At 36.6% G+C, this 23449-nt stretch overlaps 1 protein-coding gene across 13 annotated transcripts in view; it reads left to right on the top strand.

The window, feature by feature from the left end:
• LOC115221317 (neural cell adhesion molecule 2) overlaps positions 1–23449 on the top strand; it is a 173308-nt gene that overhangs the window by 88199 nt on the left and 61660 nt on the right. For 4 of the 13 annotated variants that reach the window (XM_036511040.1, XM_036511041.1, XM_036511042.1 and 1 more), the window contains 2 exons: positions 323–385; positions 6440–6478. The exons of 5 other annotated variants lie outside the window; for them this stretch is intronic. In XM_036511040.1, the coding sequence (XP_036366933.1) occupies positions 323–385; positions 6440–6478 (102 nt within the window). Of the gene's footprint in view, positions 1–322; positions 386–6439; positions 6479–13789; positions 13904–23449 lie in introns of all 13 variants that reach the window. 4 more of the 13 variants (XM_036511047.1, XM_036511046.1, XM_036511043.1 and 1 more) reach the window with 3 other exon arrangements.

Here is a 23449-nt window from a genome sequence, read left to right as displayed (position 1 = left end):
CTAATTATAAACCATTATCAGATTTTAAACTTTTAAGCCAAATTTCATATTTGTTTGTTTAGGGTTTAAATAAAATATTTTATAGCTAATTATTTCTGCTAATTAATTATCCTGCTGTCCATTGCTTACAATAACAACTATTCATTATGTAAAGTGTTCATTCATCGTCATTTCATTACTGTCCACTGACAACAATTCACTTTGGTTCTGCAATATTTCAACTCTACTTTGTACACTGTCGACTAGTATATGTGTCATCTTCACTCTGATCTCTCCAATCATAAATGAAATAAAGATGCCCCTGGCTCATCAATCATTTCAGATCCATCACCTGCTGGCACAGCATCAAACCCGAAAACTAATATTTACAAGGCTACAACCAAAGGTTAGTTTGCAATAACTGTAATGGGAACTGTTCCTTTGTCCCTTAACGACTGCCAAACATTGCAGATGGCGAGTCTTGTCGGTCATCCATCCATTCATTCATTCATTCATTTATTCATTCATTTATTCATTCATCTATATTTGCTCATCTTCAGTCTTTTCTTTTATTTTCATTTAAATTTTGAGAGAGAAATGTTTCAAACCTCTTTTGGTTTGGTCATTGTTATAAATATTTCACTTTCAAAACGAGGCAGCATGTTCCTAATTAATTCTGCTTCTTAACTCATTAATCCACTTCATAAGCTTCTTTTTCTCTGAATATATCATATGAAGAATTTTTCTAGCTTTCCTCCATCTTTTCACTTCAGTTTTCCATGACAAATTTGCAAGTAATAAATACATTTATATTTTTGGTGAATTTATCCTTCATTTTAAATTGAAAGTTTTAGAATATACTTAAATTAAGATTTTATTCCTTCTCTTCAAGGACCTGGATACATTATGTCAATTTCCTTTTTTAAAGACCTAAAACAACTTCTGGAATATTGTCCCAATTACTTCCAGAATAATTGTATAATATGGTGACCTGGTGAGTTTATAGAATGGCAATGATGGGTGGAAAGTGTTTTTGGTTCCTACCCTTCATTGAGGGTAGGGTAAGAAAAAGCTGTTTTTACATTAGGCCAATATCTACTTTGGAAAAAAGAAATTATTGATTTCTTGTTGTTTAAGTCCCCATCCCTTTTTTAAGAGCTTATGTGGAGTAAATCCTTCTGTAGGATTAAGACAACGAAAATGCATTAGTCAATCTTTATTGACAAGAAAACTTGATAACATTGTCTCTGGTTATGTTAGTAGTTATTTGCAAACTGTTTCTCTTATCAGTTGGATAAAAAGTTACAATTTCTTTTATTAAAGAAAGAATTTTCTCTTCTTTTTTTGTAAAAGTCTGCCAGATAGCTTTCATTTTTATGTACATGTATATACAGGGTGCGATGGGTAAATTGTTGCCATTTTATACTCTTAATTTCGTGCAGGCGCATTGTTTATGATTTTGTTGACTACACAGTATAGTAGGGTCAGTTGGGCATCGTCTGTGAGAAAAACGGCACCACAGCGCAGTTCGCATTGCCAGAAATTTGGAAACAACATGCTGCACTGCTTGGCATTCACGCTGGAAGCTCCAATACGAACATTTCAGTGTTTGGGTGTCAATCTGAGGACATGTACCGAGAGCGATAAAAATCAAACATCCAGTCAACATCATGATGTTTGGAGAGATCACTAGTGATGGCGATGTTATGCCTCCATTCATCTTCCCACATAGCCTCAGACTCAACACGGAGGTCTACATCAAGTGCCTGGAGGAGGTAGTGCTACCTTGGGTCAAGAGGGTGGCTGCTGGAAGACCCTATGTCTGGCAATAGGACTCTTCACCATGCCATACAAGCAGGAGGACCCAGTCATGGTGTCAGACAATTTCTGCGACCACCTCACCCCTAACATCTGGCCACCTAACTCCCCAGACTGCAATCCCCCTTGATTATTATGTGTGGGGTGCAGTTGAGTAAGAGACCAACAAAACTCCTTTGAATTGAAGGCAAGGATTACGGCAGCATTCACCAACTTAAACAAGGAGACTGTCCGGAAGAGTTGCAGGAGATGCTGAAGTTGTCTGGATGCTGTGGTCGAAGCCAATGGCAATTTTATTGAATATTTCAAGATATTTTTATGTAATTTTAGTAAAAAATGAGATGTCGGTGTTATTTTCATCTTTGCGTAATTTTGATGACAGTTTGTTCACCGCACCCTGTGTATATGATAAAGATAGATCTAAATAAACTAATAGTTTAACACACATTCTATCTATCTCTTTCTCTCTCTCTTGTTTTGTGTAGACACTACATCAGTCAGAATTAATATTAAAAAAACTAAAGATTTAAATTCCATGTCTTCATCCAATTTTTGTGTGTCTGTCTGCATGCATGTTTGTATGTATACATATGTGTAAGTATGTATGTATTATACACACACACACACACACATCAACTATAAAGACAATAAAGAATATTGATTTTAAACGTTGTTGTCAGCTGAATGTTATATTTGTGTATATAGGAACAATCAGTCCTAAAGTTGACTGTATTCACTGCATGCATTAATATTTGTTGCACTGTTATATGTATGCATTGAATTTGAAAGTGTGTGTATATGTCTATAGATAGATATTAAGCTCGTGTTGAAAATATTTGCTCCTTATCACTTCAGCTCTAAATGTAATTCATACCTCTATCTTCTAAACTTATTATCATCATCATCATCGTTTAGCGTCCGCTTTCCTTGCTAGCATGGGTTGGACGGTTCAACTGGGGTCTGGGAAGCCAGAAGGCTGCACCAGGCCCAGTTTGATCTGGCAATGTTTCTACGGCTGGATGCCCGTCCTAACGCCACAAATACAAAAACATAGATGAGAACTAGTTGTTGTTTAGCCCTGAGTGAGTAGGCCTATGATCAAGGGTGTTCCGACCATGACCAACCTTTTCACTTGCATGTTGCTTATCTAGGACTACATTGTCTAATGTCTCTCTACTTTCTGAAGATAGTAGAGAGTAAGTTTGAAGGAGGTTTGCTTGCATTTTTTAGCAGGTCAAGTAACTATGCAGAGGTGCTCTGTCAAATGTGATGCTTGTTTGTTCACATTGTTTTGATTTAATCATGCATTATCTTGTAGCTTTGAGATTTCAATGATGTGACTGTTAATTTTTAGAATAACATTGTCGGGTAGGTGTAAGAGGCTGGATCTGGCCAGTTTGAACACAATACAGGTAGAGTATTTGGGCCATATATGACCGGTTTAAACAGTCAGGATAATAAAAAAAAAAAAATTTCAATGTAGTTGAGTTAACACCAAAAGGTGTAATTTAAATTCTTTTTTAAATTATCAAGTTATTCAACAGTTTTGAATATATTTTCTTCCCAGTATTAGACAGCAAAACTTACCCATAGCAAAAATCATGCATATTATTGTTGTAGTTGATTAACCCTTTTGTTACCAACCCGGCTGAAACCGCCTCTGGATCTCTAGTACAAATGTCTTGTTTTCATAAATTTTGAATTAAAATCTTCCACCAAACCTTAGTCACAATTTATGTTCCTATCACTAGCTTAATGATAACTAAGTTATTTTACTAAATTCTTTGTTATATTTAAAGTAATTGAGAGAAACACAGAGCTTCTCAAAATAAATACAGTAATGAAAGGGTTAAAATATATAATAGAGAAACAATTCTTAACCCTTTTGATACCACCCTGGCTGAAAAACTGACTCTGGCTCTGTAGTACAAATGTCTTGTTTTCATAAGTTTTGAATTAAAATCTTCCAGCAAACCTTAGTCACAATTTATGTTCCTAACACTAGCTTTAATGATAACGAAGTTATTTTACTAAACTTTTTGTTACATCTAAAATAATTGAAAGAAACACAGAGCATCTCAAAATAAATACAGTAACGAAAGGGTTAATGTGGTTTTAGAAATATCAGTATATTTCAGTAGTTGACGGAAGCTTATTTGGTTCTTTTAATGATGAGCTTTGACTGATCTATGTAGTTAGATTATATTTTTGGGTGCTGTAACGGGAACGTATCTAGCTCCAATAGTTTCGTGTGCACATACATATTTGTTCAGAACTGATGATCTCTGTTCTGCTTTAAGATTAAGCTCTTTCAAGTGTATTGAGCTCTTTTTGCATTACTTTTATAGCCAAATGTAGAATAGTGTTATATATATATATCAATCAAATTTTGACACATCATGGAAGTGAATTTAACAACTTAGTGTGTTGTTAAATAGTTCTGCAATGCAGATGGTGTATATATTTTCTCACAAAATTCTGAGACTGCTAAGTATCTGCCGCAAGAGAATCTTTATTTTGCTCTATAAAACTGCTCTGCTACTAACACGCTCTCAAACCTATTGATTGATCTGCTTAAAACAGTTCCAGTAATTGTTCATATTTTTCTGTTAACCTTTTCCACTCAATACTCATTGATTCCCACCTACTAAATAGGTCCCTTCCGAAGATCTTCGTTATGAAAAAAAAAATTTTTTAACTAGTCTATTTTAAAAACTAAAAAAAATTAAATAAACAAACAAAAAATTGCTATCATGTGGGCAGTCAGAATTTTAATATCTTAATAAGCTTGAAATATTTAGTGTAGGAGTGCAAAGGGAGGTTTTTCAATTTCTGGTTTAACAAACCTTTTATTGCATGGTGTGTGTGAGTGTGTTTTGCTCTTTCTCTTCTCCCATTTTGTTAACTGACTAGAAGCTCACACTTTTCATTGCTTTATATTTCTGAATTCTCTGCTATTGAAATTCTCTGTATATGTGCGTGTGTGTCAATTACTGTCTGTTAATTTTCATTATTGATTTTTGATGAGCCAATCCATTCACATCATAAGGTTTCATTTCATTATTCTTGGATCGTTTATTCTATAATCCATCATCATTGCAATACATTTTCATATTTATACATTGAATTAAGAAATTTTTTTTTCCAATTTCCAGCTGAAAGGTAGGTAAGATGCTGAAGGCTAAAATCTGTGATTCCTCTCTAGTTTCTTTGTTTTAATAAAATTACATTTATTTCTCTTCCAAATCAAAAACCTTTCTAGCCTTATCAAACTGTCTTAATTCTGGAACTAGTTCTTTGTCTTCATACACCACTTTTCCTACTTTATAGACTTCATGTAGGAATATATTTACTTAGCACTTATCAAATAAGTGACTATAGTCATTTTTTTGGTAAGTTAGCCATTAAAATATTTAATTTTCAGTTGTATCTACTTCTGTTACCAAGAACACTCACACCAGCTTCCTTGTATTCCTCTACCTCTGATTTCTTTCCTTACGAACTTTGCTCCAAGTTAAGGCCCTCATTTCAACATTTAGTATCCTGAAATACTTGTAAGCTAATCATAACTGTAATAACATGTTTTTAATAACATTCCTCATCACCATTTTATGCTCATTTTGGGATGACTTTTTGCAGTCTTCTGTTACCTTCTACATGAAATTCATCCTCAAGGCATCAACTATCACCATTTCTTCCATCTCTCTCTAAAAAGTCTAATTGTCTTTTCCCCAGCTCCTTTTATGTTCCTTTGTTCCACCCCACTAGCAGTACGCATTCCATAGTGTGTATTCTCCTCTTTTATTTCTACTTTTCCCCTCATTGTCGGCATTCATGCAATATTGCAATTTTACACCCAAGCAATATATAATCTCTTTTTCACAGCATTACCAACTGACGCTCATTCTTTTTTCTACCTTGTTTTTTTCCATAGTTACCTGTGCTTTTGGAACCCCCCACCTTCTCTGTTAAGAAACAGAAGCAGTCGGTTGTGGGGGGAACCTCACTTTGTTGGCTTCTTTTTAGTTTTCTACCTCATAGACACCCTACCCCTCTATAGAGATAGGGTATGTGTCTGACACATAATATCTCCGAGTACCACCTGCTGATCTTTATTTATCCAGTTGGGAGAAAATTGGTTTTCTTAATGCCTTGTTAAGCTTATTTCAACTGTAGAAAAATTGCTTTCTCTCTCTCTCTCTCTCTCTCTCTAAAGTCGTTAATTGTAACTACAGTATTAACTTCTGTGGTTCTGAAAATTCTTTCATAAATTAACTATTTTGAGAAGCTGTTTGACTTTTTGTCCTTCTCTGCCCTTAAGTTACCTCCTTCTCTCTTATTTCACACCACAGTATCTCAATCAATGTACAGCTATTACTGATCTTTCTTAAAATAGTTTCCTAATAATCAATGTGAAAATGAGTTTAATTTTAGACATTTGCAGTTTCAACAGTTTTCAATCATGTCTCTGAAACTAATCAATACTATTATTACTACTACTACTACTATAAGATGGAGTTAACATGTTATCTATTTGACTTGGTCATTGTTTGATCTTATCTAATTGTTCCAGCATTTTTTAAATTTGATTTGTGTGTTGTTTTGTTTACTAGTGATTTGCAAGTTACATTTTTCCTTTCAGAAAATAATTTAGATCCTGAAGAACCATCGAAATCCATAAGTGATTCTTTTTTTCTTTTTTCTTTTCTTTTTTTTTTTTAATCTTGCCATTAAGTCTTTTTGTACTAATTTTCATTTATAGCTTTTGAATTGACAAAACTTTTCCATAAATTAATATATTTTTCTCTTTCAAAACCTAATAATCTTTCTATTTTAATATGATTTGTTGCACAGTAAGGAAGGAGGTTACAAGTAACGTTTAGAATAAAACTTTAGTTTAAGCATGTCAAAATTGAAATACATATATATATATTTATATATGTATATATATACTGATTGGTCATTACAATTTTCAGATATAATGGAATTTTTTTCTTTTTAAAGCCTATATAAATTGAATGGTTTTTCTCTCAAAATAAATCTTCAATTTGTTCACTGTGATTTTATTGTCTATTGTACATTAGTTTCCGTCTAAGATGGAGGCATGTTTCAAAACCAGCAAATAACCATCATATGGCTGAATTGAGCTGTTTTTTAATCATTCATTATAAATTTTAGTGATTTAAGGTGGCAAGCTGGCAGAATCGTTAGCATGCTGGACAAAATGCTGAGCATTTCTTCTGGTGCTTAAAGTTCAAATTCTGCCACGGTCGCTTTTACCTATGATCGTTCCAAGATTGTTAAAATAAGTACCTGTCAAGTACTGGAGTTGATGTAATGGACACACACACACACACACACACTCTTCAAATTTGCTGGCCTTGTGCCAAAATCAGAAGTTGTTGACAACAGCACAAGTATTTGTCAGCATTTCCTTATGGTTTTATGCTTGTGTTTTTTTGGGTTTTTTTTTGCTTTTTTTTTTTTTAATGCTAATAATGCATTTCAAATATTACTATATAAATAAGGATAAGATCATTATTTTAAAAAGCAATCAAGCGACAGTATGAAAGTGAAAAACTATATAGGTTATTATAATTATTAACATTATAAATAAGGGCGTCAAAGAGATATCACCATGCTTGAAATAGCAGTCAAAACCCGACTCTAAAACCACATCTTGTATTCAATACAGCACAAGGTGAAAGCACAAATAGACAAAACCAGAGGGTCTGAAATTATCCAATTTTTACTGGTTTTATTTGTCTATTTGTCCTTCACCTTGTGCTGTATTGAGTACTTGATGTGGTTTTAGAGTCAGGTTTTGACTATTTCAAGCATTTCAAATATTAGAGGTAACACGAGAGAATGAAGATATTGACTTTCACCTACAATGATTTATATTTTAAATTGACATTTAATGACAACCAAGATTTTAGATTAATTTTCCTGTATTTATAAAATTTGAAATTTGTTATTGAAATATTTTTCTTTTAATTGCTGAAAATAAGTCAGTTAAGAAATAAATTTGTTTAATAACAAATTCTGCTGAAAATGTTTAACATGAGGTAAAAAATTTCTTGGTGAGAGAAGTGAAATGTCCCTGACTGCTGTGTTACATCTTCCTCTCATGATGTGAAATAGATGTAATGTTACACCTCACGCTTAAGGTAGTGAACTGGCAGATTTTCAAATCATTATTATTGATAATTTTATCGTCATCATCAAGACGGCAAGCTGGCAAAATCATTAGTATGCCAGGTAAAATGCTTAGTAGCAATTCATCCATCTTTACATTCTAAGTTCAAATTCCACAAGGTTGACTTTGCTTTTCATCTTTTTGGGGCTGTTGTAATCAACTTGCCCCCCTCCCCACGAACTTGCTGGCCTTGTGCCAGATTTGAAGCCAATATTACACCTAAGGCAGAGAGCAGGCAGAATTGTTATGTCTAACAAAATGCTTAGCAACATTTCTTCTGGCTATTTACATTGTGTTCAAATCCCACTGGAGTCAGTTTTGCCTTTCATCTCTTCGGGGTTGGTAAAATAAAGTACATGTCAAGTACTAGAATCAGTGAAATCAACTTGTCCACTTCACTTCAAAATATTGTTGGTCTTGAACCTTGCAACTGAACTGCATTCCGTTGTGGGGAAATGTTCCGATCTTGGTCACTTACAGACCATGGAAACCAGGAAATTGATCTTATGAGTCTTGAGGTTCAAGGTTTAAAAAATTAAAAAATCTAGCACGGTGTGGCAGTGTGGTAAGGAGCTTGTTTACCAACCACATAGTTCTGGGTTCAGTCCCACTGTGTGGCACCTTGGGCAAGTGTCTCCTACTTTAGCCTCAGGCCGACCAAATCCTTGCGCGAGTGGATTTGGTAGACTGAAAGAAGCCTGTTGTATACATATAATATATATATATATATATATATGTAGGTACATATATCTATGTGTGTGTTTGTCTCCCAACACCTCTTGGCAACAGATTTTGATGTGTTTACGTCTCTGTAACTTAGCGGTTCAGCAAAAGAGACTGATAGAATAAGTACTAGGTTTACAAAGAATAAGTCCTGGGGTTGAATTGTTCAACTAAAGGTGCCTGGCTGCAATCAAGTGGCTTAAACCAGTAAAAGAATGAATCTACACACACATATGGTATTTTGTAATAATGGTATTGAAAACAAATTGATTTGGTAAAGCCCTGCCTCCATATTTTGTCCCCTGCAGGCTTATTATTCAGTGCTTGTAATGTTGATGATTAGCTCTTGGTCAAACCTGATCTAGTAGGACTATGAAGTTAGGTGTTGTAGTGTAGACACTATAGTACATTATGTTGTTTAGTGTGTCCTGTCCTTTTCTGACAGTACCAATGATCACTTGAACTTCGATCATTTACGAAGCTGTGAATGACCTTCACTTCATTGTATCTAGAGAACAAAATTAACTTGTAGTGAAGTGCTGGATGCATAGCAATGTCAACAGAAGAAAATTGTCAAACATTTTTGCTCAGAATACTATGTACACACACTTAAAAAAGGCACCATTCGAGCGTGATCGTTACCAGCGTCACATTACTGGTACTTGTGCCCGTGCTAGTAGGGTGCCAAGAGCACCATCCGAGCGTGATCGTTGCCAGAGCAGCCAACAGGCTTCCGTGCCAGTGGCACGTAAAAGGGCACCATTTGAGCGTGATCGTTACCAACGTCGCCTTACTGGCACCTGTGCTGGTGGCATGTGTAAAAAGATTCGAGTTAGGTCATTGCCAGTACCGCCTGATTGGCCCCCATGCCAGTGGCACGTAAAAAACACCCACTACACTCTCGGAGTTGTTGGCGTTAGGAAGGGCATCCAGCTGTAGAAACTCTGTCAGATCAAGATTGGAGCCTGGTGCAGCCATCTGGTTCGCCAGCCCTCAGTCATACATCCAACCCATGCTAGCATGGAAAGCAGATGTTAAACGATGATGATGATGATGGGTTTAATCCCACTGATTGGTACCTTGGATAAATGTCTTCTGCTATATCCCTGGGCCAACCCAGCCCTTGTGAGTGAATTTTGTAGATAGAAACTGCGTGGAAACATATATTGCGTTTGTACCTCCACTGTTTGACAGCCTGTGTTGGTTTGCATCTTTGTAATTTAGCATTCAGTGAGAGAGAGCGTTGAAGTACCAGCCAAAAAGTACGTACTGGGGAGGTCAGTTTGTTTAAGTCTTTCAAAGCAGTGCTCCAGCATGGCCACTGTTCATTGACAGAAATGAGTAAAAACATGAGGCATAGTGCACCTTCATATAAGCACGGTATTTATAAATTCTGGAAATAAAAAGAAAGTTAATGTTTTCTGTGACTATAATTTGTGCTCTTCCAAACTGTAGAGAATTTCTTGGAATTTTGATGCTTTGTGAAAACAATTCTGTGTATTTAATGTAATGACACCTTTTATTTTTAGAAACCCATAATTATTGTCGATATGGCCATTTTGGTTTGTATTCTTCTTATGGCAATTATTTCTTTGGCCAAACATTGCAAAAGTTGCATTTTGTAGAGCGGGATGAAATGGCCTTACTCAATTTGTACAAAAAGGGGTTGGTAGAAATTCCACACAGTATACCCAGTGCAAAATGGTAAAATGATTCTGTGGTAAGTTAACAGAGAAAGTAAACTTTGAATGTAGCAGATGTGCAGAAGCTATAAGCACTAAGACTGTATGGGAAATAGATTTTCTCTAATGTCCAGGAGGACCCCTAGAGGTAGTAGATAGCTTCTGCTGCTAGGTAATCTAATTACCAGTGGAGAAAGATGTTCTGGAAATATAGTTATTAGAATAAGAACGGGCTGAAGTAAAGTTCAGAGATATGTTACATAAGTTGGTAGCAAAAAGGGTTGTGAAACAAATTGTACAATGCTTGTGTATGGGCAGGTTTGCTACAAGGTAGTGAAATGTGAGGCCAGACTGCAGGAGACTTGTGGTGATTAGAAATAAAGCTAGCATTTCTCCACTGGACATGCAATGGCCATGTACATAACTGAAAATTATAAATATTAGGTTGAGGGAAAAAATTTGTGTGCTGTGTTAAAATAGTGATTTTTTTTTAATGCAAGCATTTATTCAAAAACAACTGTTCTTCAAAATAAAGACCATTTTCCATGACCTTCTGCCAACGATCTGCAAGCTTTTGGATTTGGTTAAAGTACCAATGCCTTGGCTTTGAATTGAAAAATTCTTGACAGACTTCTTCAGCTTCATTGAATGACTCAAATCAGCGACCTTTCATAAATTGGTGCATTGATCGGAAGAGACTGTAGTCAGATGGAGCAACGTCTGGACTATAGGCTGGATGCGGCAGAACTTCAACACCGTCCAATTCTTCAATCTTGTTACTGGTGGTCTGTGGCTTGCATTGTCTTGTTGAAACAAAGCGTGTTTTCGACGAACATAGTGAGTCACCATTGAACATGATATGAACTGAATGAACACACACACACACACCACAAAAGTATATATTAAAAAATGCATTATTTTAACACGGCGTACAACCTTTTTTCCTCAACCTAATATGTTGAGAGAAAGGTTAGGCATTAAAAGGCTTGGAGATAGTGTGCTGGTATACATATGGCTGAGGAAATCCATATAAAGAAGACCGCAATAGCTTAACGTGGCAGAGGATGATTTGGCAAAACTTGGAACAAAGTAGTAAAGGCTGATCTTGGGCCTTAGTCTCAAAGAGGAAATGACAAAGGCTTGGTTGATTGGCAATCCCTGATGCTCAAGAAGGCCTTCCTGTCTCAATGAATCTGAAGTCCTTGGAGCATAATGTATATATTCAAAACTGGACTCCCTGCCCAATTACCTTATGTCTTTCCTGCCACCTGTTCCTCTTTGTATCAATATTCCTCCCTTTGTCCATTGATTGCAGTGTTCTGTTGCTATAATTAAACGGTGGGAGAAGTACGACATATTTCATCTATATCCGTTCTACTAGCTACTTCTTCCATTTGACATCCATCTTCCATTTTTATCATTACCTCTTTCTACTTAGATTTTACATTGATCATTCTTTTTTACTCCTTCTTATCTCTCCTTCTTTCCTGAACCACTTCCTGTTAACATGTCCTTCCTTATCACCATACTCACCATATGTCTCTCACTCTCACCATTCACACATCAGCTTTCTCTCATCCTCCCAATGTCTATTCGATTATCACTATTCTGGACTCTCAGTCATCATGTACTCTCTTTTACCTTTTCTCCAACTCCTGTTTATCAACCATTCATCTACCCTTGTTTACTATTCACATCCACCCCTTGACCCTAACCAATCTTTAGCCATCTATTCTCCACCACCTTCCAACTCATATTTATCATAAACCACACCTCAACCCTTGTTTACCATTCATTACATTCATCTCCGGCCCTTTCTAATCATCCCTCATTCTCCATATATTCTTCCAACCTCAAACTCCCCACCATTCCTTTCTTGTCTGCCCCCACCACCTTTATCTCCCAGTTCTAGCTCTACCCTAATTACTCCCAATCACCATTATATAATGTGGAGTAGCTATGTACCTCTTCAACAGCGAGAAATTTGTTTCTGCCCAGTCTTTCATACTTTAACCTCTGAACACTTCAAGAAGGGGGAAGCTTTGAGGTCCCTCATTCACCTTGTATTGACAATGGCCTTTTGAGTGCTCAACACTGCATTTGTTGGATAAATATATTTATTTTTGGATTATCAATGCTACTATTGGTCTCATTATAGTGAAATTCCTTAATTTTTCAATATTTCCACTTATGAATATTGCTTATTGGCATGCATGTTGGATGAGACTACATGGATCTCACAAAATTTCCTACATGAAGCCATTGTTATCCTTGTTAATACACACACACACAATATAAATTGCAATGGGAATGTATTGGAATGTTTTAAGATACAAACTGTAATTTAGAAACTCAATATGGAAAAGATGCAAACTGATTAACTAGGAGTAAAAAGTTTTTTTTGTCATATTTCACATCATAAGAAATCTATAAAGTAGAATATTTAAAATTTAAAAGGATTTATTGAAATAATCATTGAATATCTTTCAATAATGGACTTACTATACTTGTTTGAAATTCAAATGTTAATGATGTAAGAAAATATGTTTTTTCTTCATTTTTAATATTTATTTGAATTTCATGATGGATATTTATTATTATATATACATATAAGTCCAATATTGAAATGTATATATATTCCATACATCATCCTGTGATACACCTGTACACATATATCATCAATGATGTTTTCTGGGGTTGTTAGATGTTTTGGTGTTTTTCAGAAATCAAACATACTTCACTCGGGTGATCCTGCTGGAGTTGACCAAGCACCTTATGTCCTGTTAGCACTATCTCTAGTAGCATAGCTCCTTCTAGGGCTTGCAATTCCTGATCCCCTGCCAAATGTGGTAGCCTTCTGTCTACTGTCCCCTGTAACATCCGCATCATTGATGTACATGTCAATAATTATATACACATGCCCATTCACAGACATTTCTCTATAAACACCAATGAATGTTCTCAAGACGTCATCTCTATCAGTATAGACAGAAGCCCTTTTGCTTTTAGCCATTCAAGTCTGCCATTGCACCTCTCCTATAATGGGATGAACTTTTTGAAAGTTGTTTTCTATTTGATATTTGTTTTTTAAATCTACCAAAACCCTTAAGTTTGGTCTACTTGGGTTTTACTTTTTTTTACGCATGCATTTTTTTTTTTTTGTTCAACTTTCCATTGAAATCGTAATATTTTGTTTTTAATATTTTATAGTACCCAATTTCACGTTAGTAATCCTTAGCTGGTATTATTATTTTTCTTTTTTTTTTTCCCCCTCCCCTATTATCTCTCTCTCTCTCTCTCGCCTTCTCTAACATTTCGGCATCTCGCATCTTCAAGATAAGATGAATCAATTTTAGTGACATGTTAAAACCCTTTATTTTTTGCGCAGATCCATATTTTACCACTATGAGCCCTTCTACTAGGAACCCTACTGGTATCAGTACTAGCACAACAAGTGGCATTGCTGTCACTGTGACCAAAGTTGTAACTTCAGTGACCACTGGTGAAAAGCTGTTACATTGTTTTTTTGCATGCTGAAACCACATCTACTTACAATTATCTGTCTTTTTAATATTTTCAAACTTTTTATCTACTGTTGTAAATATATCTCTCTCTCTAGACAGTGATACTTCGTCTCATCCTGTTTCTCCTTGTCCACTCGAAAAGAAGCTTTTTCTCTCATTTTTTGTCTTCCCAATTAATCAATCCCTGGATTCGTCAATTTTCTCCTCAACACTAACTACAGTTTTATTAATCATTGATTTTCTATTTCACACGCTCATTTCCTCTCACGTTTCTTATTTGGTCCAACCAATAAATTCTGACTTCTCTCTGATGTGTTTATGCAGTCCTTGCATCATCAATCTTCTACACATACACACACACACGTGTGTGTGTATATGATTTCTTGTGACTCCAGCCCCCCCACATTTTCTCACTAATGATAGGAGTAAGATTTCATTTTTAATGATTTCAGCTATTGAACTGTCTTAAATATTTCTTGACTTTCTTTCTGACCCTTTTTTTTTTCTTTTTTGTTTTTTTGTTTTTATTTAAATGGCGAATATAATGTATTGATAATGAAATTTCTCAATTGTGGCTTCACTGCTGATTTGATCATGTCATTGTTATTATTATCATTATTATGATTATTATTATTATTATTAATCATTGCTTACTCTCTTGACTTGTGATGTTTCTCTCCAATCAATCTCTTGACAAATTAAACATTTACCAAATGAACTTTCATATTAATGTTCTACTTCATCTGTACTACTATGATGATGATGATGATAATCATAGTTATGCATGTCTGGCTCAGTTCTTTTTCTTTGTCTGTCTGTCTGTCTGTCTATCTGTCTTGTTTGTCTGTTTCTTTTATTTTTTGTATGTTTTTCTTTTTGTTTTTAATATTTAGTTTCTCACTAACTGTGTACATATTTACTACCTGTATTTTTAAATGTCTCCGTTTCACTTAAAATTCTTTTCATCAGTAACAAAATCATGAGGGTTGTTATTCAATGCTGTTGTTATACATTTGCTTGGGTTGTTAGAATTGCGTGTATGCGTATACCATATTTGCCAGTGTGTAAAGATGCAGTTTTCTAGTTATAAATATATGAAAAAAAATTGCTCTGCATCTAATGCAGTCATACTATGTATGGAAGGCTGTGTGTGTTGTAGGCTAGGAAACTTAATGAGCATAAGTCTGCTGGGCATGATAATTGTTAACCATAAAATATTGAAAACTGGCCAAAATATCACAAACTTGTGGGAAATTGCTTACAGCAAGTCAGCAATTATAAATGGTAAAGTCTCATCCTTTCCTATCTCATTCCTCAGCAAATATAACTCACCTGATATGGGATTTACATTTTACTTAACCCTTTCGTTACTATATTTCTGACCAAAATACATTCCTCATGAGTTTCAATTAAATTCTAAAATAATCATGAATTTAGGCTTGTTTCATTAAATTACTGTAACTTTTTTACTTATCAACATATTAATATGATATTTGGAACATAATTAAAAGAAAGGGTTCTTAATCAATTCTATTGCATAACTTTTGTCTCAAAGTGACTTTAATTACAGGTAAATCCAGGTAAATTGAGCAAAAGGTAAAAATATTAACATTTTAAATTGAGCAAAAGGTAAAAATATTAAAATTTTGTTTAAACATCACCATAGAAAATGAATCATCAGCTAATATTCAAATGGGTATGCAACAAAATTTTGATAAAGAAGAATTGTGCACATCACTAGATTTATCAGTTGAATTTAATGCACAATGGGTGTACCATAAAGGTGGAATAAACTGAAATACTGGAATCCACCGCAAGTTTGACCGAACTAAAGAAATAGGTCAAAAAATAATATATGGCCCTGGTTATGGTATGGAAGTGATAAATTCCAGACCACATCGTTCCCTAGGCCATGCCGACTAACATTATTTTCCCTGTATAAAAACTAAATCCACTGCAGTACTTAGTATTTTGCTTCACAAATTTTCCGAATTTTGATCCCCCATTTTGTGTTTGTTTACAATCTGCGAAACAGTTTGCTTCCACAGTGATCGCTCCAAACAAGCATACTGAAAAAAATAGTCTAATGGTTTCGCTTCCTAAGAAAGACTATAGATAAACTATCTCCTCAGAAAAATTGCTAATAAAAACATTTAAAAAGTTTTTTTACTTCATTCTGATGTAAAATTGTCTTTGCTGTCGCCATTGCCGCTTTGTTTCTTCGGAATCGCTGCTTTCGGTTAACGGATAAAAAAATATCTATTCATTATTGTACACCACATGCTTTAAGACCTCATTCATTCTTTTTCTCGATATCTCCCTATTTTCCGTTCAAAAAGCTTTAAATTCGGAATCAATGCTTGATAACATGAAACTTCTATTCATTTTCAAAGTTGAAGAAAAATCGATGCTGAAAAAAATGTGGAAAAAAATCTCCCAAAATTCACTGAGTTGAGATATCACTTCAAGCAATGTCGGATACTATAAGCCAACTATTTACAAAGTGAAATCACATGTTTTAACGAATGTACCAACGAGATTTGGGTTCAAATTTACATTTAAATAACAATAGGTTCTCTCAACCGGGTTGGTATTATGAACAAAAAATTTTTTCGGCTGGGTACGGCCCGGGTTAGTAATGAAAGGGTTAAGAAACTTTCTTTTAAATTGGTCTGAATGTAAGGTGAAAGGAATGTTGAACTTCCATCTGCCTGTCTGTCAGCTGTGTGTAGTGTGTTGATGACAATATAAAAAAATTGAAATACTTACAGAACATGGTTTATTCATGTTACATATATCATCATCATCATCATTTAGCATCCGTTCTCCATGCGAGCATGGGTTGGACGGTTCAACTGGGGATCTGGGGAGCCCGAAGGCTGCACCAGGCCAGTCAGATCTGGCAGTGTTTCTACAGCTGGATGCCCTTCCTAACGCCAACCACTCCGAGAGTGTAGTGGGTGATTTTATGTGCCACTGACACAGGTGCCAGACGAGGCTGGCGAACGGCCACGCTCGGATGGTGTTTTTTATGTGCCACTGACACAGGTGCCAGACGAGGCTGGCGAACGGCCACGCTCGGATGGTGTTTTTATGTGCCACCGACACAGGTGCCAGATGAGGCTGGCGAATGTCCACGATCGGATGGTGTTTGTTACGTGCCCGCAGCACGGAGGCCAGTCGATGCGGTACTGGCTATGGCCACGTTCGGATGGTTTTCTTGTGTGTGGCCACGTTCGGATGGTTTTCTTGTGTGATAAACAAAATAGGACCCAGGGGCGGTCCTTCGCCCGAAAGGTGGAATTGAACCACTCTGACGTCAGTCAGCTACAGGTTTGAAGCCTGCACTCCAGACCACTGAAGCTCATATTTTATTCCATTCTACTGTCACAGCATCATATTTACGTGCACACACAATCATACCTTTTCCCCTACAAAACCACTTTAACCCCTTCATTACCGTATCTATTTTGAGATGCTCTGTGTTTCCTTCAGTTACTTTAAATATAACAAAGAATTTAGTAAAATAACTTCGTTATCATTAAGTTGGTGTTAGGAACATTAATCGTGACTAAGGTCTGGTGGAAGGTTTTAATTCAAAATTTATGAAAACAAGACATTTGTACTAGAGATCCAGAGGCGGTTTCAGCCGGGTTGGTATTGAAAGGGTTAAGATATCTTTCAGTAATGTATGATGAAACATACTAAATCCCCCATACACACACACACACAAATTACCTTTTTTTGAAATAGAAGTGTGTTTTATATGCAGGCAAATATGGTATATCTTATGTATGAAATCAAACGGTTGCTCTTGTCACAAATTACATTTCATGGGCAATGCCTTGACCATTTATTGAATATTTAACATTTTCTTTTCTGAAAGCTGCATATGTGTAACATATATGTGTAATGTGTGTCAAAACTTTTCTCTTTCTTGCAAATGTTTCAAATCCTCTTCTACTAAAACTCCTGTTGTTTTTCCAACAATGGATTGGAAGAATCATTAGAGCATTGCAGTATCTCTTTCTGCTCTCTACATTTTTCTTAATTAAAAAAATTTTTTTTTTTTTCTGTGTGTTCAAATCCTGTGGAAATCAGCTTTGCCTTTCATCCTTTCGAGGTTCACTAAAATAAACTGCCAGTCAAGTATTGGTTTAGGGCAGTGGGGGTTGGGGGGTTGGAGGATGGTCATTTGTATTGACCGACCTCCACTCTCCTCCCACTACTGTTTCTAGCCTTATTAGAAATAATGATGCCATTTTCTGTTGTAACACTGACTTGCTAGAATCTTTGGTAGTGGCCTTGTCTGAATCTAGTTTCCGAAGTATATCCCTTCCCACCTTCCCCGCTAACTTGGCACACGGTCTCCTCCTTGTCCTCTAACAAAGTTGTTATGAACCAAACTTTCTATTATTTTACCACTTCTCTTCCTCTGTCTTCTAACACTTCTAACTTCCAACAATACAACCATTTCTAACTTGCAATCAACGATGGGCTGGGGATGATTTAATTTTCACTTAAATCTTACATTGTGTGGGCAGGCAGGCAGTGGTGGTGGTGGTGTGGTGGTGGTGGTGATGGTGTTTATTTCTCTTCTCTTACTCCTTCCTTTCTCTGTTTCCTCTTTCTGCTACTCACCTCCTGGTGGGAATTTTAGGTATCTGTAAGGTCAAAGAGCTATTATTTCTGAGAAAATGGAGCAATTTACATTTGACACAAGCATTTATTGTAAATGACATCTGGTTAAGTCAGTCACTCATCATCATCATAATCATCATGAGCAGTAACTTTTCTGTATTTTAAGGACATAATGTTAACGATGGTGCAGCCAATAGCAATCTCTCTCACTTGCCCTCTTATTCTCTTGCACCCCCCTCTCTCTCTCTCGAATCTAGGAATCATTTGGGTTTGATGAGAGAGAGAGAGAGAGAGAAATGTGATTTAGATTGTGTGTTTGATAGTTTAGATATATTTCATCATTATGTTGAAAAAGACAGTCTACTCTGACCCAGAAACTAGACACAGTATCAGTCTACAATCTGATAATCAAACAATTGTCCCGCCCACCTTCCTCCCTTCTGTGTTTTTTGGAATCATACATCATGGCAGCAGTATGCTGATAATGGTTTTATATCTTCCGTCTTTTGGGAAATTGTGAAAACGATGACCTTTTTGAAAGATTTAAACTAAAAATTTATAAACAGTTTTCACATTGCTTAAGTGACTGTCATTGGTGTGTGTGTGTGTGTGTGTATATATATATATATATTGGCCTGCTCGCTTACCCAGTGGGGTGGCGTCATTCGAAGGCTAAAAAAAACAATGCGAACGCATTGTGACCAGCGATGTGTAGCAACATCTGATGGTCTGGTCGGTTGCGTGATATATATATATATATATATATATATATATACTCTTTTACTTGTTTCAGTCATTTGACTGCGGCCGTGCTGGAGCACCGCCTTTAGTCGAGCAAATCGACCTCGGGACTTATTCTTTTGTAAGCCCAGTACTTATTCTATCGGTCTCTTGTGCCAAACCGCTAAGTGACGGGGACATAAACACACCAGCATCGGTTGTCAAGCAATGCTAGAGGAACAAACACAGACACACAAACATATACATACACATACATATATCGTCATCATCATCATCGTCGTTTAACGTCCGTTCTCCATGCTAGCATGGGTTGGATGGTTCAACCGGGGTTCTGGGAAGCCAGAAGGCTGCACCAGGCTCCAGTCTAATTTGGCAATGTTTCTACAGCTGGATGCCCTTCCTAACGCCAACCATGTATATATATATATATATATATATATATATATACATATATACGACGGGCTTCTTTCAGTTTCCGTCTACCAAATCCACTCACAAGGCTTTGGCCGGCCCGGGGCTATAGCAGAAGACACTTGCCGAAGTTGCCACGCAGTGGGACTGAACCCGGAACCATGTGGTTGGTAGACAAGCTACATACCACACAGCCACTCCTGCGCCTATATATATATATATATATATATATATATATATATATATATATATATATATATTAGTGATGCTCGGTCAAATTTGTTTGTGCAAGTATAATTGGCTTGGGCATGTATTATTGAAGGCAAATTTGAGGATCTTTTCGTTTCGCTGAGGAGACATCAGCTTGTGTAAAAATTGAATTGATATCTTCTTTTAAGTTTTTGATACTTTCGAGTCCTGCCAGTCAGTTGTGGCTAAACAGAGCTATGACCAAAACATGAACCCTGTCTGATGCATATTGGCATATTGATATTAGGCGTACTACATTGTGCTGGTGATGGGGTGGCATGTAGCAGAACATTGAACTGAGGAATACCAGAAAGTACTTTATATTCCATGTTGCAGAACATTAACTGAAGAATGTACAAAACTGTTTTGCTTTATGTTAGGTTAGGTTAGGTTAATTTTTTGGCTCAAAAAGCAAAACGCAAGACCATGTAGGGGGACATGGAGTTATGTACGGGGTGGTGTTCATGCAAAGAGTTCAGGCCATTTGTGGTCAAGGGAGACTTTGAACCGAGCGGTCGTCGGCATCTTCACCATCTCGTCCGGCAGCTTATTCCACAGATCCGCAACCCGGATGGAGAAAGCCCCTCTCCTTCGATTGAGATAAAATCGTCGCAGATAGAGCTTTTCGGAGTGACCCCGCAGCCGACGCTCTGGAGCAGGAGTGAAGAACAGCTCTTTCGAGAGGTTACACTTTCCGCTTATGATGTTGTGAGCAAGAATGAGATCACCACGGCGTCTGCATTTTTCTGGAGAATAAAGGTCGAGCGTCTTCAGCTTTTCTTCATAAGACAAATGCTTGAGACCAAGAACCATGCGGGTAGCCAGCTTCTGGACTATTTCGAGATGATGTATGTCTTTGAGGAGATAAGGAGAAGCGGCTTGAATCCCGTACTCCAAAGAACATAGTTTTGTTATTATTAAGGCAGTGAGGTGGTAGAATTGTTGGCACGCCAGGTAAAATGCCTAGTGGTATTCCATCTGTTCTTACATTTTGTGTTCAAATTCTGGTATGGTCAACTTTGCCTTTCATCCTTTCAGAGATGATAAAATAAGTTCCCGGGAAGCTCTGGGGCTGGTGTAAACAACTTACCCCATTCCCTCAGAGTTGCTGGCCTTGTGCCAAAATTTGAAACATTATTATTATTAAGGAATATAGAAAATTACTTTACATTCCATCCGGCAGAACATTGGACTAAAAAATATGTTTAGAAAGAAATAATTTTGGGAAGTTTGGACCATGTAAGTGTTGTTGGTCAACTAACAACAGCACCATATACACCGCTTGCTGTAGAGAATATGGGTCCTGTAAAAGAGGTACAGGATGACCATGAAGAAAGAGGTTGGAAGATGGTGGGGAAAGGTGAGGTTGATAGGTTGACAGTGAAAGACAGGAGGAAGAAGAGGCAGTTGTCTTTGTTGGGGACTTATTAGGGTTATTGATCTTGATTGATTTCTAATGATGTTGAAGTTGTGCTCGAAGTGGAGAGAATTTATTTGGGAATGTTGGGCCCAGTTGATGATAGAGAACCAATTTGTGTGTGTGTGAGAGAGAGAAAACTGTTTTGAATGCAGTGAAAACCCAAAATCAATAACATGACTGAAAACTGGTTATCAAACACTGGTAAATTGTTATTTAAGGTTTCCCACCACCTCTCAAAGTAATACAAATAACACTCTCAGAGTTAGTCTTCAACATTTTCAGGTTTGAGAAGTCTTTGAGTTCATTTTTTATAAATTTTAATTGAAATGCTTTCAGCATTAGCCCCTTGTGAATATACTCTTCTCCCCTCAGAGAGACTTCCTCTTCAATTCTTTAACCTATTCAGGCCATATTCCTGTTTTTTTTTCTTCCCCCCTCTGGGAATTTTGAAGCTTCACTTTTGACTATCTGAATATCTCATGTAGTGGGAATTGGTAAATTCCATGTGAAAATCCAGTCCAACTAAACATTGGTCAGACAGAATAAAGATAGAACTTGGCTGTTTACTAATGTCTACTTGCAGATAGTGTATTTTTTAGGTGTTGTTCTGTGTTCACCCACACCCTCCCTCCCCTGAATGTTTCAACCATGAACTTAACGCGACTCGACACATTTAAAGGGATATGAGAAAAATGTAAATTGCTTTCAAATTTTAGATTTTAATTATGATGGATGGCTTGGGGGCAAAGATGAAGTTTCAAGTGAAAAGTGTCAAATGAAGAAGGGCCTTGGTCCTCGATCAGCTGACAGTAATACTGATGGGATTAGATTCACAGATAATTTCAGATAATTCCCTTAATTTTTAAGTACAGGCACTAGTCATTTCCTTGCACTCAGGGGCTGATGGACTGAGAGATGTAGCAATATTTAATAGTAGCTCCTTGTTTTGTTATACTGGGGTACATGACACTGATGTGTTGCCTTCCTGTTATTTTCTACTGTTAGGTATTTGATTTGATAAAATATATTTCTCCTTTCTTCTAATGGAACCTACAACAACATAATTACTAAGCTGCAGTGAAGAAAGCTTTAATTATAAAACAGTTGACTTGTAACCTGTTTAAAAAGCACTGGAGTCATCATCATCATCATCGTTTAACGTCCGCTTTCCATGCTAGCATGGGTTGGACGGTTTAACTGGGGTCTGGGAAGCCCGAAGGCTGTACCAGGCCAGTCAGATCTGGCGGTGTTTCTACAGCTGGATGCCCTTCTTAACGCCAACCACTCCGTGAGTGTAGTGGGTGCTTATGTGCCACCGACACAGGTGCCAGACGAAGCTGGCGAACGGCCACGCTCAGATGGTGTTTTTTAAGTGCCACCGGCACGGGGGCCATGCAGGGCTGGCACGGCCACGATCGGATGGTGTTTGTTACGTGCCACCAGCACGGAGGCCAGTCGATGCGGTGCTGGCTACGGCCACGTTCGGATGGTTCTCTTATGTGCCACCGGCACTGGTACCACAAACTACAAATTCCATTGATGTGGATCGATTTCGATTTTGATAACAAATCAAAACACTGTTGTAACTTCAGATATTTGAATCAGTACCTAGTAGAGGTGAAGGTAGTTAGAATATAAGCTAAATGCATTTGTTCTTTGAGAATATAGGCGTAACTGTTTCTATTGATAATGTCTGCTTGCCCTGTTAGACAGAATCAAACCCCCAAAAGCTCAAGAAAGTAAGTATTTAAAATAGATTTAATATCGTTGGGCTTTGTGGGAAAACTCTACTCTGAATAAGCACATTTCATTCTGTAAATACGGAACAACATATTGAAATGTCAAGATTTTAGAGGTGAAACAAACCTTAGAAATTCCCCCCCCCCCCTGTGTCAGCCGTAAAGTTTTAGTTGTGTGACTTTGTTTGTACAGCACATAGCCTTGGCATGACTATAGCCTTGTAGGTGAAATTTGCTTGACAAGACCCATGCAAACTTGGTGTCTGTGTCTGGGAGAAACTACTTGTGGAAACTGAGTACAAATACCTTATTACATTCAATTA

This window comes from Octopus sinensis, linkage group LG18 (genome assembly GCF_006345805.1).
Source record: "Octopus sinensis linkage group LG18, ASM634580v1, whole genome shotgun sequence".
NCBI lineage: Eukaryota > Metazoa > Mollusca > Cephalopoda > Octopoda > Octopodidae > Octopus > Octopus sinensis.
This window is presented reverse-complemented; position numbering and strand designations above follow the sequence as displayed.